General features: G+C 37.1%; 1 protein-coding gene and 1 long non-coding RNA gene across 2 annotated transcripts; both read left to right on the top strand.

Moving 5' to 3' along the window:
• The first annotated feature begins 10,471 nt into the window (after positions 1-10,471).
• LOC122328180 lies at positions 10,472-12,226 on the top strand. The gene is made up of 2 exons (XM_043223883.1): positions 10,472-11,332; positions 11,786-12,226. The coding sequence occupies exons 1-2, from the start codon at positions 10,787-10,789 to the stop codon at positions 12,224-12,226; spliced, it is 987 nt and encodes a 328-aa protein (XP_043079818.1). The 5' UTR covers positions 10,472-10,786.
• A 1,095-nt stretch (positions 12,227-13,321) lies between these two features.
• Positions 13,322-17,474, top strand: LOC122327778. Its single transcript, XR_006247719.1, has 3 exons — positions 13,322-13,380; positions 13,470-14,003; positions 16,569-17,474. It is a non-coding gene; the product is annotated as an uncharacterized LOC122327778 (long non-coding RNA).
• The last annotated feature ends 1,452 nt before the right edge of the window (positions 17,475-18,926 follow it).

The following is an 18,926-nucleotide window of genomic DNA, read 5'->3' as shown; positions in this document are numbered from 1 at the left end:
AAATTATAGTTATACATGAAAATGCAGAATTAGTTGACATGTAGTTACAAAGTTACTTTTAGTTAGTAAAATGGAATGGAATGGAATGCTTCAAGTGGACTTGTCATGAGAAGAAATTAGTCTGAGCATCCAAGAAACCAAAAAATATTTATCTCAGCAGGTTCAGGAACTAGTAAGACTGGCAGAGAACACTGTACACGAGATACAACAATCCGACAATCCAGCACAAACATGGCAAGGCAGATGAGTTACACCTGTGACCGCGCTCATTGCTCGTCAGGTGCTTGGTAACTATGGTGATGCTAAAAAGCTCAAAGAGCAGATGTAATCATCTATAAGAGTGTGGTCTCTTGCAGGCACATCATTAATGAATGCTTGAAAGACTGCTGGGGAGTTGGAAAGCCCGAAGGGAAGAACGCAATAATAAAAGTGCCCCCTGGTCTTCCATTTATCCTCCCTCCCTGATGTTAACCAAATGATAGGCGTTGCGGAGGTCCAATTTCGTGAAAAAAGATGCACCATGCAGACGCTTGAAGGCAGACAATATCAGCAGCAAAGGATATGTATTCTTCACCGTGATATTATTTAACCCTCGATAGTCAATACAAGGACGAAGGGACCCTTCATGGAAAAAAAAACCTTCCACCAGTGAAGAAGATGGACAAATGATCTTGGCTGCCAGAGAATCAGAAATATATTTCTCCATGGCCTTTCTGGAGGGGAAAGCGAATACAATTTGCCCTTAGGTAGAGACGTAGCTGGTAATAAATCTACAGCTCAGTCATAGGGACGATGCAGAGGTAGAGAAGCAGCTTGAGGTTGAGGTAGCTCTTCAGGTTGAGGTACTCACTGGGCATGTTTGAAAGCTCCATATGCACATCCTGAAACACAGAACGAGACACAGACGGACAGGCAGACAACAAACAAGCAGCTTGACAGATCTCACTCCAAAAAAGAATACAGTTCTGATTCCAGTTTATATGAGGATTATGGAGCTCCAGCCAAGGATGCCTGAGGACCACACTCAACCATTAAGAGCATGAACAGCAGTAGGCTCAGAGGGAGCAACAGGGATCCTTGACTCTGTATGCAAGATCAGAGTCTTAAAAAGTAATTCTTACCTACTGACGGGCTCTGGCTTTTACTGGACACTGCGCAGCGATGTGACCAGCAACTCCACAATATACACTAATTGTGCCGTCTATGCTTCTCCTCCACAGAAAGACAAGACCTGCCCATGCATGGGCTCTGGTTCAGTAGACAAGGTATCCTTATTGCAGGGAAAAGCAGAAAAATGGATCAGTAATTTGGACGCAGGAGCTCGGCACTCTCGCTGGTCTCGCTGGTGCAGTCTGGTGTCTACCCAGCTAGCCAGATCGACTAAGCCGTCCAACAATGTAGACAACTTCAACGAGTAGATATCGTCTTTATGTAATCCGCCAGTCCATCTAAAAACATTGACACTCTGCCACCAAGGTGCAGAATTCAATCAATTAATCGGCGACACTATGATTAACCTGTCATACCTCTGCCAGCTGATCAAAGACCCTTTTTACCTCTTCTGAAAATTATTGAAACTAAGTGTAACCAGGACACTTCTGCTCCCAAACTGTGGTTCCCCAGACAGCTGCCCTTCCAGAAAGTAGCGTTATGACAAACGCTATCTTCGATTCGGAAAGGTTTGAGGGAGATGTAGATTGAAAGAGTGGCATTGGTGGGTCCAAAGTAGAAAGCTGGAGGTGGGAGGCAGGATTCAGTGAAACGAAAGGGTTTGAATTCACCTTTTAACTAAATAGTTTCTCCCTTTTTAAATTTCAAATCACATCAGAAAAACATTTATTTTCAATAAAAATTAAGGAAACAAGTATTGGGGAGAGTTAGGGTGTAGGGTGTCAAACATGGATCTATTTAATAATTGGAATTAAAATTAACATTTTAACACTCAATAAATCACATTCTGTTTTATAATGTACTTCAGCACTGAGGTGCAGATATTTACCACTTGCAATAAGTAGTATAAATAGCAGAAGATGCACCTAAATAATGCTGCTATTTTCAATTAGTGTAAATAGAATCCATTGCTATTTGCACTTAATGTAAATAGCATCTATGCTAAGAAAATATGCAATTTTCACTTAGTGCATATAGCCGCTGCCTTCAAAATAAAGTGTAGCTGTTTAATTATAGAGTGCACAGCATAAATTAGTATACTCCCTCTAAAAATTCAGCAAATACTCTTTACTTAGAAGACATTCTTTATACATTCACTAGGGTTCTTTGGTGATATAATTGTAACTAATTAGCTCAAACAAGAATCATTTATAGGGAATTATACAGAACCACTGTTTCATTGCTGATCACTGAGTCAGCCAGCAATTCACAACCCAAATTCCGGAAATGTTAGGATGTTGTTTTTATTTTTTCCCTTTTTTTTTTTATTAAATTGTAAGTTTTTGAAATTAAAACTAAAATCATTTCAAATCACATGAGCCAATATTTTATTCACAATTATTATTTGCATACATTCAGCTGGCATTACTAAATGTTTAAGCACTTGTTTCAGAATATTATAGTAATATTATAATACTTGAGAAATTATCTCCAAAATTAGTTGTTTTGAAAAAATGTAGAAAGATACATTTCTGTTTTGACATTAGAGATAAAATGTTAATATTATTATATGTAATTTTTTTAAATTCTGATAAATTAATATCTGGAAAAAAGTCATATAGTATAATATTTACCTGAGACTGATGAATATATTTGTAACAAAGGACTTTTTTTGACTTTTCAAGGGTTGTACTATTCAATGACTGTGAACTATTGCCACCTTGAGGAATTAGAAAGTGCTGGAAAATGTGTGTCATAAGAATTATCAATCAAGAGTGTGGAGTGAACAAGTGTTTTCCCAATTTCTAGTGGTGTTGTTTATTCTGGTGGTACTCAGTTCTGGTCCTGGGGACCCATGCTCTGCACATTTTGTACATGGATCTCTCCTTCTAACTATAGGGCATTTCCTTTTCGATACTTAACATGATATTACATAGCTTGTCAGTGATCTGACGACTTTGTGTATTAATGGTCACTCCATTTGAAAACAGGTTGTTTAAGTGGTGTACAAATTTTCAAAGATTTTCTAAATATTTTACATTGTGTTTCCATGTTCTCAGCTGGCCTCTCTCGGTGTGGAGGTGCAGCAGGTCTCCGAGTAACTGACTGGCGTGACACTTTAATCATGCAAAGGATCCAGAGCAGCATCCGCACACTTTGTAAACGTTGTACAGGTGAGAGTGCAAGGCCAAAGGGAAGAGTCCAATATTGGTATGCTTTGCTCCCAAATGCGAAACTCAGGAACGTCCTGTGAGAAGGTTCCTAAAGAGGAAATGAGATGCACCAAACTACATGCCGCATTTTATTGACTTTACTGAGAAATAATGAATTTGCTGAGCCAATGACTCTCAATCCTAAAACAGAGAGCTGTGTTTTTTTCTGATTTGAGCTCAGGTTTCAGAAATGCTTTGGAATGATTAGCTTTTGTTAACTCTAATGCACTACTATCAAAAATAGAGCTTTGCTCCTGAAAAAAGTATTTGATTCAAAAAATATTGAAGCTACGCTATTGAGTAATGTAGTTAAACTACTAACGTCACTACTTATAATGTCAGATGCTTTTCAGATTTTCCCCTCTGCAGTCTCTCCCTGCTTCAAACTCATTTTCTTCTGTCTTACTCCCTCCTCCCATCTGTGTTCTCTCTTTTCTCTCAATGTATTTGCTGTCTTAGAAATGTACATCTCCTCATAAAATGGTGAAATGGTGGAGGGAGTCCGAAGTGCTCCAGATTGTGTTTGGACTGACCGAACTGTAACGTTCAGTCGAGAAATTCATCGGCCAAGTGTACGCCTAATATGTCCAAAACTTCCTGGCCATATTTCGATTTTTTTATATTTATATATTTCTTGGCCTGTGCACCACACAGATATTTTCTGCTTTTATTGGCTGAATCACAGCACCACCCCTTGCAATGAAGTTATATAATAATAATATGGATGTAATAGTTTTATTATTATTATTTTATATAAGCTCAATTTTAAATAATATTCACTTTGGGACATAGCTAATGTGACCGCTGCCAAATGTTCCATGACGCAGAGTCAGAGAATAAAAAATATTCTGGGCTTAGCCCCAGAAGACCATCCCCCACAACGCCTCCATCTATGCCCCTTGTGAAAAGAATTTGCGGGTTTTCTGTTTTACAAATGACATATGATACATATATAGAGCTCTCTGAAGCCAAATCTGGAAGCTGCAAACGTTAAAGTGAATCCAAACTAGATGCAGGTAGGTCATTATGATTTTATGACATGATTTGGGCTTTTTTCGATTAAAGCACCAAGGCTATTATCTTGTCTTTGAAATGATTGCAATGTATTTTTTGATGCTCTGTGCAGTAATCAAGTTAACATGAGGGTGGAGAGAGTTTACATTTTGTTAAACTAACCAACTAACCAACTTTGTTGATCGTGGAATGACATTGTGTTTAACCAATTAGGTTTGAAGAACCAGTTTATAGTTTTTATGAAGTTTATGGTTTACAATCAGTGTATGGTGCTTGTATATCAGCGTCATTTATCCATCATTCTCTCTGATTTTAAACATTACTCATGGGTAAAGTTTAGTTGCAGAGATATGGTTAAATGTCATTCTAGGGTCAACAAAATATGCTGATAGGAATGTGTCCAACTGTGTGTCCAATGTGTCCAATGTCCAAAATCAGGACATGCCAATACTCATTAAAACATTGTACATTGTGTACTTTTTTCTTACAATGGTGAGAGAAAGAAATAACATAATTGCAACTGCAAGTATTCTGCCTTTTGTTGTAGTTTTTTTCTATCACAAACTAAAACTTAAATATAATGAATAAATAAAAGGTAATTGTGAATTTATCTCGGAATTGACTTTATTTCCTGCAAATGAAAGGAAAGGTCTTGAGGTTAAAGCGTATATTGCCTTTTTATGTTATCTGGGCTATAAATGAGATAAGAAAAAGAAAACAGAGAACAATTGACATTTCGAAGTCTATCAAAATACTGAATTCTTGTGTTAGATGTTCCTTGCTCAGAATGTTCAAAACTAATTAATTTATTCTGCAGAGTTTAATAATAATTGTTATCTTCTTCATTAAAGGGAATCTGTCCAGAATATAAAGAACTTGTAAACCAGACTACAGACTACAAGAGATTTCAGAAGATGTCATTGCTACAGAAACAAAGAGAAATCCTGAATGTTTTTGCTGCCTTTGGTTCTGTCACACCATTGGTTCTGCATTTTGTTACTTGGATTTCTGCTTGTGATGGATCAAAAATTCACATACAATGTCCATTTCCATTGGACCAGCTTTTTTTGCCTTGGTTAAAATGTTCCACATTTTAAAGGCCTCTAAGATATGGATAGTTTCAGATATGATGATTGGCAGAACTGGCCTAAAGCTCTCATATCTTGTCTGATTCCACCGGTGATGTGGATCTTCATGTTGTTACTTGATGGTGATTACGTTGCTTGTGCCAAGACAGAATGGAACGGAAATTATGTTGAGATCTGGACCTAGATCAACCAAATGACTACAGCCCCATTGACTCACTGGTGCATTGATGAACCTATCAGTTGGATGCAAAATGAGACAAAGCTAAAACTGAGGTTTGACTTGGAAATATATTCATTAGGTAAATCTGAATTACATTTGACACAACAAAAAGGCAACATCAAGAATCTTGGTGTGATTTTTTTCTTCAGTAGAGGTTATGTTATTAGCTTTCAGCTGTCATGTCAAAGCAGGACTAAACTCAGCGTTACCACCTAAAAATATTGCAAGAATAAGATGCTTTCTTTGCCCAGGCAAGACCTGGAAGAAACTAGTCCATGCCTTCATCACCATCAACAGGGTGGACTTGTTGTAATGGTCTCCTCACTGGCCTTCCCAAAAAGACCATCAGACAGCTGCAGCTCATTTGGAACGCTGCTGCCAGGATCCTGACTGAACCAAAAAATCAGAGAACATCATATGAAAGCAGTCCTCAGGTCCTTACACTGGCTTCCATCTGACATTTAAAATTGATTTTAAAGCACTTAAGTTGTTTATAAATCACTCAATGGACTAGGACCTAAATACAGTTGCTCATATGATCACTATGATACACACAACAGACCACTCAGATCACTAGGATTTCTTCAGTTAGAAATACCAAAGGTTCACACCTAATTAAGGAGAATCTGCTTTTAAAGTTATTATGCTGTCTTTACATTGTTTAGCTTCCTGAAGAGATCAGATGTATGAAACATTAGTCACTTTCTAAATCCAGACTCAAAACTCATCTGTTTATTGTGCATTTACAGAATGAGCACTGTGCTGCGTCCGAACTGTGCTACTTTGTTTCTTTTATTTTAAACTGTTTTAAATCAATCTCTTTTTTGCTTTTAATTCAATTTATCTTAAATCAGTGTTTTTCTTTTATTTTGATTTCTTTTATTGTTATTTAAATCTTGCAATTAAATTATTTCCTCTTAACTAAGCATAACATAATTATTCATTGTGTGCTGTGCTTTTTCTTTTGGCAAAATGCATGTAAAATTGCCATAAATGTTTTTTTTTTATTATATACAATGTATCTATAAACTCATTACATCATTTCTCCATACTTTAGTAATCTCGACTATGGTGTTTTTTTATTTTATTTAATTACTAAATTATTCTATAGCAAATGCTTACTGAGGTTTACTATTAGTGTCAATGTCATGTAAAATACGTACCCAGTCAAAATATACTGCATCATATAGTTTGTGTTATTCCAATAATGTAGTTTAACAAAAAACGTTTTAAGGCATTAGCCCTTATCCCCAAATCGTTGCACATCCGTTTAGCTACACTTGAATAGGTACAATGTTTACAGTAAAAGTGCTTAATAATTTCATAGGCTTTTACCCCCTTTATTCCCCAAATGCTGCATGCTGTTCCTTTATACTTGGAGGTACTACCTGTGGTCAATTTTTTCAATTTACATCGCATTATAATCTATAATCTCTAAATCTTTACCGTTTTTTTGATCTCCAAAAATGTATAGGAACTGTATTATATTTAGAATATATTCTTATTTCATAGCAAAATGCAGCCTAATTGCAGTGATGTACTGAAGAATTTGGAGAGAAATAAATACTTTCATCAGCATTCAGTACTTGTTTTGTATATTGTGTTCGGTTAAACAAAAAACAAAACTGCAGTACGCTTGCTGTTAACAGGTTTTTCTTACTATTTGTTGTCTAACCAGACAAAACAGATATTTTCCGATAGGATCTGGCATCCTGGACTGGATCTGAGGTTTCTGGATCTAATAAATGCAAATTTGCAAGCTTGTAAAAATGTTGTATTTGTTGAAATTGTTTTATTGTCCACATGGAAGAATAAAATACATGACACAAAAGATCTCGGTTAGGGATGGTATCTTGTCTGATTTTATGAACGTTCATGTTGTTGATTGATTGTTATTTTTCTTCTGCCATTACAGAATGGAAGGGAGTTCATGTTCCAGATAAGAGACACAGCGGCATACCTGTCCAAAGTCCAGGTATGTAAAATGGGACAGAGCTACAAGATTTGACTCACAAATGTATTCATCTCAGGTAAATCTCAGAGTAGTACTCTGTAGAAAAAACATACTACTACGTTTTGAGCTTGTACTGTCAAGAATTTGCAGTGCTCTCTTCCACTTTAAATGACACAACTGAGGTGCCTTTGACCAAGTCACAGAACCTCTAACTGCAGCAACAATGGCTGTCCACTACTTTGGGTGTGCATTCACAAAATGTGTGTGTGTGTGTGTATGGGACACCATCCTTGGCCACATGGCACTTTCACTTTCACTTTACTGTAATAGCATAATCTAATTATCAAATTACAAATGGAAAATGAATTTTATCTGAAATAAAAAAACAGCATTCAACTAATTATACTGAGCTGGATATAAACACACTGAAACATGTCACTGAGTAAACGATCAACTTCCTTTAAATCTGAACAAAGGACAATTGCTATTGTCATTTGTTTGAGAAATGCTTTGCAGCAGAATTGAATTTTGAAACTTTCAACAGTGTCTGCCGGCAGCTCTACCAAGAGTATATATGCAAGTTTAACTCGTTCAAAAACAGTGATGTCACCACCTCCCACCAAAAAAAGTTTTACAGTTTTGCAATGTGACTGGCGATTTACTAGGCCTATAAGATTAAGAACTATACTAATAATCAAAGAAGTTTGATGCCATACCATGGAAACTGTAAATTAGTTTGAAAAGGAAAAAAAGATGTCAGAGTTACCATCTAGTTTTAGGAAACTGCAGTGATATGTACTTACTGATATAGATTTCATATCTCCATAAAAAGTGCACACAGGTACATTTATGCCATGAGACAAGGTGTATTAAAGCTGCTTTTATAAATCATGTATCTTCAGTAGAAGTGAATGTAATTAGTACCACTTACATTTAACATCATACTGTATATTTAACTTATGTTTATTTTTGTCTGACCCTGATTTTATAATGGACAGTGGTTCAACATAATGGGAACATGTTACCTCTGCTCAGATATTTGATGTAGGATGAATTCAGTCTTAGTTATTTATTCATTTAATTTTTTGCTTGCTTATTTATCTCTTGGTTGACAGTCAAGCATAGCCTAATTTCTTTAAGTTTTGGTTGCCAGAGTCCTTAAATAAACAAAGCTGACCAATGAAAAACCTAAATAGTGAAAGTACAAAAAGAGAAGGATGAAGAGAAAACAACACATTCTGGCATTCAACATTGTATCACCTGTACAAGTAAGAAAGATAGATTTTTACTTTCATTATATTATTTTACTTTTCTAATACATTATGCATAAATAATGTTGAGAAATTTATTAAACAGACTGCTGTTCTTTTCAATTAAGCATTTTTCAATGAACTATTAAAATTGTATATTTTAACAACATTTGTTAAAATAGAGCTTCAGAAGATCATCAAATTAACTTAGCAAGGTTATTAATTTGAAAATGCTTCTGTAATTTATATTTATTTTTTTATTTTGCATTTTTGAGACACGATAGAGCTGTATTTTATTCACTAGCTCTTTTTGTCTTTAGATATTTTATATACTTCTATATTTGATAATAAAATTTTTGCTTCACCAGCGGAAATATTTACAAAAGAAGGCAAAGAGTGTGCTTAGTCAGCACTTTATTTTATCTGGAGAACACAAATACAAATTTTGAAGAATGTTTATGTGTTTATGTAATTAAAGCCAAAGGAGTATTTGTTATTTTGAACTGTGATTTTGGAGTGTGATGGCAAAAACACACTAAAAACATATATTTTAGTGTTTGACAGAAAAAGAAAGTCATATAGTTTTCAAATGACGTGAGAGTGAACTAATAATAACAGAATTTTCATTTCTACATTTTCATAACACTTTCATTTGAACACTTTATGTACTTATCTAATATCTTATCTAGGCCTAAACCTATAAACATTATTTATTAATGTATCAAATCAGTAAAATCATGTTAATACAGTCAACCGAAAACCTTGAGGCAGACAGGTTACAATGCAGAACCTGTTTTTGCTGAGTTCGACATGTTCCTGCATCAACATGTTGACTCTGAAACATTGTGGTTAATTAAACAGATCTGAAGAACAAGTTTATAGTTTTTGTGAAAAAAATATTAATGGCGATACAGGATTAAAGGAATCCTAAAATGCTAGATACACTTTTTACAAGTTGTTTGAACTGAAATGTGTGTTGGCAGTGGGTGTACACAACCACCCTATAATGACAAAAATCTACCCTGTGGTTTTTTGTAATCTCTTATCACATGGTCCGGGGACCTCCTCTGCAATTGTTGACTGACAGCAGCATTTCACCCAGACTGGACCGGTGTCTTATTTCAGACCTGCCCAGAGTGATCCATCATTGGTCCGAGATGGAGCGACAAGCATGACTCCTAAGTGATTAAGGTGATTTGTTGTTAAATTACATTACTAATGTCATAGGATGTAATAATTAATATGGCCGTAATAATTTACTCCCAACATCTGAGCGACTGAAGACGCAGAAAGATTAATGTTAACTAACATTTAGTTCTGAAGGGATCTACCTAAATGTGTTTTGTTGTACGAATCATTCCCGATCCAGCCTCACCTACAGAAGCAATGAGCATAATCTCTTTTATTGAGTCTTTGCTAATCAACTTTCCTAATAATATGCTAATTAGCAAGTTTCACTATGAATGTCCATCCTCCTCAGCTCAGCGTCCAACTCCATCCTCCTCAGGTCAGCACCAAACCTCCATCTTCATCAGCTCCTCCCTCCGTCTTTATATCACTCCTGTAAATAAAATTGCTCCTGGCTAACATGTTATCATCCTGTCAGTTCAATATTATCTGACTTTTAAGCTCAGTAGTTGATGCTTGAATCATTTAAACCTTTGACCTTAAAATAGTGCATAGTATATCTTTGGATTTGATCTTACTTCCATGAAAGGTTTGTCTTTTCCGTCATTGTAGATTATATTTTATTGCATGCTTAATTCCCGATCCAGCCTCACCTACAACTGAAGCATTTTTTGACTTATTTTTCTCTTGAGTGTTCATGTAAACATTTAAAAGCATCTTTGTAGACTAGAAGTTTATATTTGATCATGTTAATCATAATTGTTTTCTTTTTCATTGAAGAGAATCTGTGCACATTGTGAACTCAGAAGATGACATCGAAGACATCGAAAGAATTGTTACGAAAAGTACATGAATTTGTGAAAGGAACTGCTACTTTTCCATTGAGTCTTTTGTTAATCGGAGTGGAGAAGCTGATTGAAGTGGAATTTTTTTCATGTCCATGCAGAGTTGAGCAGAATGCACTGCTGACATCATCTGTCTTCATTGGACCTGCTCTTTTTCTTTTCACTTTAATGCATCTTGTTTTTAGACCTTTTAGATATGGATGCAGCAGCTGTGGAGGTGCGAATCATAACAATCAGCCTAATGATTCTCAGCAGAGTTCAGCAGACAATGCTCAGAGTACTAAAACTCAAAGCTGTCCTAAAGCTTTTGCATCTTGTCTGATTCCACCTGTCATCTGGATCTTCATCTTGTTACTTGATGGTGAATATGTTGCTTGCAGCATGACAGACTGGAAAGGAGTTTATGTGTTTGATCAGGAGCTCAACAAGTTCTGGTGTAATCCTACCGAAAAGATCCAAAATGTAACGGAGCTACGAGATTTGACTCACAGTTACATTCATCAGTCGCAGGTAAATTTCATATACTGTAGCTTTTCCTAAAAATAACAATTCAGAATTCTGCGTTAAAGTTTTAATCAGGATTAAACCATATATTAAAATGACAATAAGACCTACTTTGGCCATGGTTTGCTGATGAAGAAGTTGCAAGCTAGTCTCACAATGTTGCACTCTTAGTGCTGGTGCTCTCAGAAGGCAAAAATGTGCCTATATCTAGTTAATTAAGGTTTTTATAGAAGTTGTTGTTGTTGTTGTTGTTATTAGTAGTAGTATTACCAGCGTTCCAATTGTCTAGTAGATTGAGATCAAGTTATTAGGTATCAAAGCATCAAAAAGTGACAATGTGAAAGTATTCCATAGTGATTGGGCAGTTTTATCAGGGTATTGTGAAGAGATATGATTGCTTATACAATGATTTAAACAGCACACTTGCATACTCATATTATTCATTCCACCCTTCATTAGTTTTCTCAGTATGCAGGTTACATCTTGATCTCTGTCTTCAGTGCACTGACGTTTGTCTTTGTGAGTATTCACGACTGCTGCATTAGTGGAAAATGTGCCGATTACTGTCCAGATCAACTGTTATGCTGCAGACAAACTACGGAGACACAAAGCTCCTCCTCAGGTCACCGTCCAACTCCGTCCTCCTCAGTTCCAAGTCCAACTCAGTCCTCCTCAGGTCAGCATCCAACTCCATCCTCCTCAGTTCCAAGTCAAACTCCGTCCTCCTCAGTTCCAAGTCAAACTCCTTCCTCCTCAGTACCCAGTCCAACTCCGTCCTCCTCAGGTCAGAATCCAACTCTCGTCCTCCTCAGGTCAAATTATTACTCCATCCTCCTCAGGTCAGCGCCCCCTCCATCCTCCTCAGGTCAGCGTCCAACTCCGTCCTCCTCAGGTAGGTAAAATTATTGTCCTCCTCAGAATACCGTTTGCTCATATGTCCTCCTTTAGTGTTCGCTGATCATCCTGTCAGTTCAATAATGTCTGACTTTTAAGCTCAATAGTTGATGCTTGAATCATTTAAACCTTTGGTCTTAAAATAGTGCATAGTATATCTTTTGATTTGATTTTACTTCCATGAAAGGTTTGTCTTTTCCGTCATTGTGGATTGTTTTATTGCATGTTTAATTGTAGTGTAAAAATAAAATCAAATATAAAACCAATGTGAAGTCATAGGGTCTTTGCTAAAATGCTTAATTAATTAATGAATTGCAATTTAATTCATATTAGTCAATTTGGATGTATTCAAAATGTTATGTTTCATTTTGATTGCTGTATATTTATATATTACATGTATTTTTTGATAAAATTATTTTTGATCATTAAAACAAATTACTGACAATAAAAAGCATTGCATAAAATGTCAAATAACAAATCACCTGGGTCTGATGGACTCCCAGCTGAATTTAATAAACACTTTATAACAATTAATAAACAGCAATTTCTGTCTCCGTTATTTCACAGACTATTAATGGAAATAAATTCTAATGTACAATTCCTACACATATGAATACAATGGTTATGAAACTTCTAGTAAAACCAAAAGACCATTTATTTACTGCCCTGTCTCATTAATACAGATTTAAAAATGATCACTAAAGCATTAGCTACTAGAATAGAAACAGTAATCCCGATGCTAATCCATCATGATCAAACAGGATTTATTAAAAATAGAAAAGCTTCAGACAACACGCATAGATTAGCAACAAACCAAATAACAGTTTTTGGTGAAAACTCCTCTTCTGCATTATCATTTTTTTAGCACCAATCCAGCCCTAGTTTTTATATAACCATTATATAAGAGAATTGTAAAATACTTTTTTTAAAAAGGAATAAAATTAATTTAACTGCAAATAGTCTTGACAGTCCTGGAAACTTGCATGTATGTTATTGAAGCAGAAGTGCAGGTCATATCATGTTTTCTTTCCCACTGGGTTTTACTGAGTTCCTACTGGGAAACCACTTCTTTTTAATTTTTTTGTTAAAATGCATGACACAGCGTTCTTTACATATTAACACAGAATTTAACCACACAGACGAGAAGGACAAACACAGGAGTAAGTCTAAAAAATTCATTTTCACTTTGATTCGATTTTTTAAATCAAAGTGTTTTATGAAATGAACTGAATTATTTTCTTGATTGAAGGGGATCTGCGCACCGCAGTCAGAGATGCCGCTAAAGGATTGTTTTTCATCAGTTTTAAAGAAAACATATGCATTTCTAAAACGACATTCTTTTTTGTTCCTTTTTCTATCGAGTCTTTTGCTAATCGGATTTGAGGAGTTCATGGAGGTAGAAGTTTTTTCATGTCCGTGCAAACACGATCTGAACATACAAATAACTGTGTGCGTCTTCATCGGACCCGCTCTTTTTATTTTTGAAATACTCTTTCTCTTTTTAAGGCCTTTTAAAGAGAAATGCAGTAATTGCTGTGCAGGAGCAGATGATGACAGACGACAGAACTGTCCTAGAGCTTTCATATCATGTCTGATTCCACCCGTAATGTGGGTCATCATCTTGTTACTTGATGGAGATTACTTTGCTTGTGCTATGACATATTGGAAAGGAACTTTCACGTTTGACAATCAGCTCAAAAGGTTGTGGTGTGAACCTGTGGAAAAGTTCAGAAATGTGACAGCGCTACGAAATTTGACTCAAACATATATCCATCAATCTCAGGTAAAGTGCTTCCTTTTATTGTGATATCATAATAGAAAAATGTAATGAATTATTCCACTGCAGTTATTTTGCTGCGCTTATGAACTGTTTAATATTTGACAAACCTCAGCTTTAAGAACATGAACTTGCAGCTTTATAGATGTAACAACACTGTAAAAAAAAACAAAAAAAAACACTGCAAATAGTACTAATAGTACTAAGTGAACTAATAGTAATTTTTCTCTCAGCCCCTCCTGGGATCGCCACCATAATGTGGTGGAGGGGTTTGAGTGCCTGAATGACCCTAGGAGCTATGTTGTCCAGGGCTATATGCCCCTGGTAGGGTCTCCCAAGGCAAACAGGTCCTAGGTGACAAGCCAAACAAAGAGCATGATTGGCAGAAACGCTTCCCCGATCTAAACCAGAGTGGTGTTCTGTTGTTGAATTCTGTGCTAGTCTCTGATCACCACCTGGTGGTGAGTTTGATCTGTTGGTGAGGGAGGAGGCCTGACAGACTCGGCAGGCCCAAATGTACCGTGAGAGTCTGTTGGGAACATCTGGCAGAGACCACTGTTAGGGAGATCTTCAACTCCCGCCTCCAGCAGAACTTTGACCGGATCCCGAGGGAGGCTGGTGACATAGTCCGAGTGGACTATGTTCTCTACCTCTGTTGTCGACACGGCCGTCCAGAGCTGTGGCCATAAAGTCTCTGGTGCTTGTCGTGGTGGCAACCCCAGAACCACCGAAAGTGGACTGCTGCCCAGGTAGTTGTGGAGGCAAAAACTCGGGTCTGGGAGGAGTTCAGAGAGGCCTTGGAAAAGAATTATCGGATGGCCTCAAAGAGGTTCTGGCAAACCGTCTAACGCCTCAGAGGGGGGAAGCAGTGCCCTGACAACACTGTATACAGTGCTGGTGGGAATCTGCTAATCTTGACTTTGAGGTTCTCCTCAATCCTGCCAAAGCATCTTCCACTGAGGGAGCAGAGGCCAGGGACCCAGGAGAGGACTCGACCATCACCCTGGCTGAGGTCACTGAGGTTGTTAAGAAGCTCCTTGATGGCAAAGCATCGGGGGTGGACGAGATCCACCCCAAGTACCTCAGGTCTCTGGATGTTGTGGGGCCATTTTGGCTGACACGCCTCTGCAGCATCGCATGGAGGCAAGGGACAGTACTTCTGGACTGGCAGACCGGGGGGATGGTTCCTTTTTTTTAAGAAGGGGGACTGGAGGGTGTGCTCCAGTAGGGGGATCACACTCCTCAGTCTACCCGGGAAAGTCTATATCAGGGCACTGGAGAGGAGAATTCATCTGATAGTCGAACCTTAGCTTCAGGAGGAACAATGCGGCTTTCGTCCTGGACGTGGAACACTGGACCAGCTCTATACCCTCTTCAGGTGCTGGAGGGTTCCTGGGAGTTTGCCCAACTAGTCCACACGTGATTTGAGGATTTGGAGAAGGCATTCGTCCAGGTTCCTTGCGGTGTCCTGTGGGGGGTGCTCTGGGAATACGGGGTAAGGGGCACATTGCTAAGGGCTGTCTGGTCCCTGCATGATCAGAGCAGGAGCTTGGTTCGCATTGCCGGCAGTAAGTCAGACTTGTTCCCAGTGCATGTTGGGACAGGGCTGCCCTTTGTCACCGGTCCTGTTCATTATTTTTATGGACAGGATTTCTAGACGCCACCAGGGGCCACAGTTTTGTTTGGTGACCACAGGATATCGTCTCTGCTTTTTGTGGATGTTGTTGTCCTGTTGGCTGCATCTGGCCAAGACCTACAGTGTGCACTGTGGCGGTTTGCAGCTGAGTGTGAAGCGGCTGGGATGAGAATCAGCACCTCTAAGTCTGAGGCCATGGTTCTGAGTCGGACAAGGGTGGCTTGCCCCCTTCAGGTTGGTGGGGAGTTCCTGCCTCAGGTGGAGGAGTCTCAGTATCTTCGGGTCTTGTTCACGAGTGAGGGGAGGATGGAATGAGAGATCGACAGATGGATCGGTGCAGCTTCTGCAGTAATGCAGTCGCTGTACCGGTCTGTAATGGTGAAGAAGGAGCTTATGCACAAGGTGAAGCTCTCGATTTACTGGTCATTCCTACTCTCACCAATGGTCATGAGCTTTGGGTCTTGACTGAAAGGATGAGATCCCAGATACAAGCAGCCGAAATGAGTTTCCTCCGTATGGTTTCCTCCGTAGGCCTCCCGGACGTCTCCCAGTGGATATGTTCTGGGCATGTCCCACCGGGAGGAGGCCCCGGGGAAGACCTAGGGCATGCTGGAGGGACTATGTCCGGAAGAGCTGGAGGAAGTGTCTGGGGATAGGGAAGTCTGGGCATCCCTGCTTAGACTGTTGCCGCCGCGACCCAGCCCCAGATAAGTGGCAGTAGATGGATGGATATTTCACTGCCACATATGCCAGACAAAAATTAAATAAAGTTTTTCTTACACCTGCATAATATTTTTGCTTATGAACCGTTTAATCTTTGACAAACCTCAGCTTTCAGATCATGAACTTGCAGCTTTATAGATGTAACAACATAAAAAAAACTTGCAACATCCTTTCAACTAATAGTAATTTTTCCTTCATGTTATCTTCTTCAGATTTATGGTTATGGTGTGAGTGCTGTCTTCATCGTCTTTCCAATTATCTATGTGGGAATTTGTGACTGCTGCGGAAAATCTGCCTGCTGATCCGAAGCTGGACATGACTGAACACAAATGAATAAATCTGTTGCTCTCCAGCATCACACAGCCTGAGAACAGACATTGTATACATTGTATACCACTATATCTGTTTTAGAATACTTTAAATGCATTCAAAAATTATAGCAGTGAGCATAAAATTACATAAAATTGAATGGATTCGCCTCCAAAAGAGGACCCTGCCTCCTTTCTGCTCCCTAAAAGCGAAAGTGAAAGTAAAAAATATATACATATTGGTATTATATGCTGACATATCAATAACACAGGAAATGAAAGGACAGCTGATGCCTAGTTCCTCCATGAGTGGTTTCAACTTTTTAATAATTTGTAGTTTTATACTTTGTGACATAATATGTGCTGAAAAAGCAATCTTTGTAAACTTGATACTGATACTGTCTAATAACATGTCCATGTATTATATTAACTATATAATACATATATAATAACTATATAATAATTTAATAAACTATTTAGTTTAATCATGGATATTACACACTGCAATCTTGAAGTGTTTATGAAACTATGCCAATGTTATATATTTCAAGCACAAGGAATGCCACTGTAAAGCAGCTTGATTCCTTTCATTCTTATTTCTGATTGTTCTGATGATGCTGTTGTTTGTTTGGAGTGACTTTTAAAACAGAACAATTCTGACCAAACTCAGTATTATTAATTGAACTTCCCTTAGTGCTGTGTTCTATACGTGTTTCTTTTAACCATAAGTTTTGTGCTTTTTATTTTTTGTGCAAATTAATATTTTTTTTTCCATTATAGTTTATCTAGTCTTTAACAGTAAAATATGATTGTGATTTAGTAAGATATATATATATATATATATATATATATATATATATATATATATATATATATATATATATAGCAGTTAACTAATAAAAATGAGCTAGGAATGTCACAACAGTTTGAATTGTGCTGGTTATTTTTAATACATAAATGTGTTTTTGTCATCCATATATGTTCAGTTTTACATAGCATTCTGTGTGTTTATATGTAACCTTTTAATCTTGGTGAGAAGTCAGCAATGCTTTATTTAATATCTTTTAATTTAATGATGATAGTTTACAGTGAGTGTAAATATCTTCTGTACGCTCTCATGTACCATAATATGGAATAATGCTGTTTTAATTTAGTTGAACAAACAAGATTGAATTTACTGCTGTTCAATGGAGCGTCTCTGAATTACTCCCAGTCTAAAAGAATGAAGCTGACTTCAGTTTGCTCCCGAATGGTTTCAATTGTTCTTTTTCAATGTTCCTTGTCTCATAGTTTATGATTAATGACAGTGTAAACAGTTAATAACTCTCTGTATATGAGATTCGCTGATACACATTGTTCTGTAAACAAATATATACAATCTTTCCCAGATATCCCATGCACGTCTGCAAGATGTCTGTTAAAGATCTCTTCATCTGGAAAGCATCTGCTGTCAACAGACTTTTACACCCATTCTGTACCATAAACATCTTAAAAACATCTGATAGACGTCTATTTGACATCTAATAAGAGAAAAATGTTTTAGTGAATGGTGAAGTGAATGGAACAGACCTGCGAGAACTGAACGAAAAAATCTTTTTCTACTGTTTACTGTATCATATTCTAAAAATAAGTAAGCACTTCAATTTAAACCCAGTAATGGCTTTATTAGAGGAGTAATTATGGATTTTTATTATCAGTCAATGTCTTATATACGATATGTGTTTTTCAAATACCAAGTAAGGGATGCCACATGTCCTATCCTGTTTCCTGCAAAGATATAATATTTTAATTGTAAATCTGATATGAAAAATGATCAGATTGTAGCTGTATTGTAATGAGAATTAATTGGCATGTACTTACAAAGTTACTTTAGACATTTTACAATCAAAATAAAATGCAACTGACCTGTCCAACTTTAAGCAATCCCTTGTGATGAAATCCTCATAGTTAACATAACTTCTTTTTTATTAAAAATGGAAGTTTTCAGATTTGTGATAGGCAGATGTACAGAGTGCATGGTTTAGTTAGACACCGCTGGTTCCTCATTACAAAATTTGGTAACACTTTATTTTGATGGTCCTTTATGAACATTCTTTTAAGTAACTTTGCACCTACATGTCAACTAACTTTCATTTAAGTAGTATAAGTAGACTGTCTGATTGTTATCTGATAACTCTTTACTGTGATGATCTCCCAACAGACATTCTACTGACTATGTAACTTTTCAAGAACACGTCTAAACTTATTCCAACCCTAACCCTA

The sequence above is a fragment of the Puntigrus tetrazona genome, chromosome 22 (genome assembly GCF_018831695.1).
Source record: "Puntigrus tetrazona isolate hp1 chromosome 22, ASM1883169v1, whole genome shotgun sequence".
NCBI lineage: Eukaryota > Metazoa > Chordata > Actinopteri > Cypriniformes > Cyprinidae > Puntigrus > Puntigrus tetrazona.
Note: the sequence above shows the minus strand (reverse complement) of the source record. Positions and strands in the feature narration are given on the sequence as shown.

What these genes read in the sequence shown, in the direction of transcription:
- LOC122328180 (XM_043223883.1), top strand. Translation starts at nt 10,787, where the DNA reads ATGACATCGAAGACATCGAAAGAATTGTTACGAAAAGTACATGAATTT. An exon ending in GTTACATTCATCAGTCGCAG is followed by an intron (nt 11,333 to 11,785) that starts GTAAATTTCATA and finishes ACCCTTCATTAG; the next exon opens with TTTTCTCAGTATGCAGGTTA.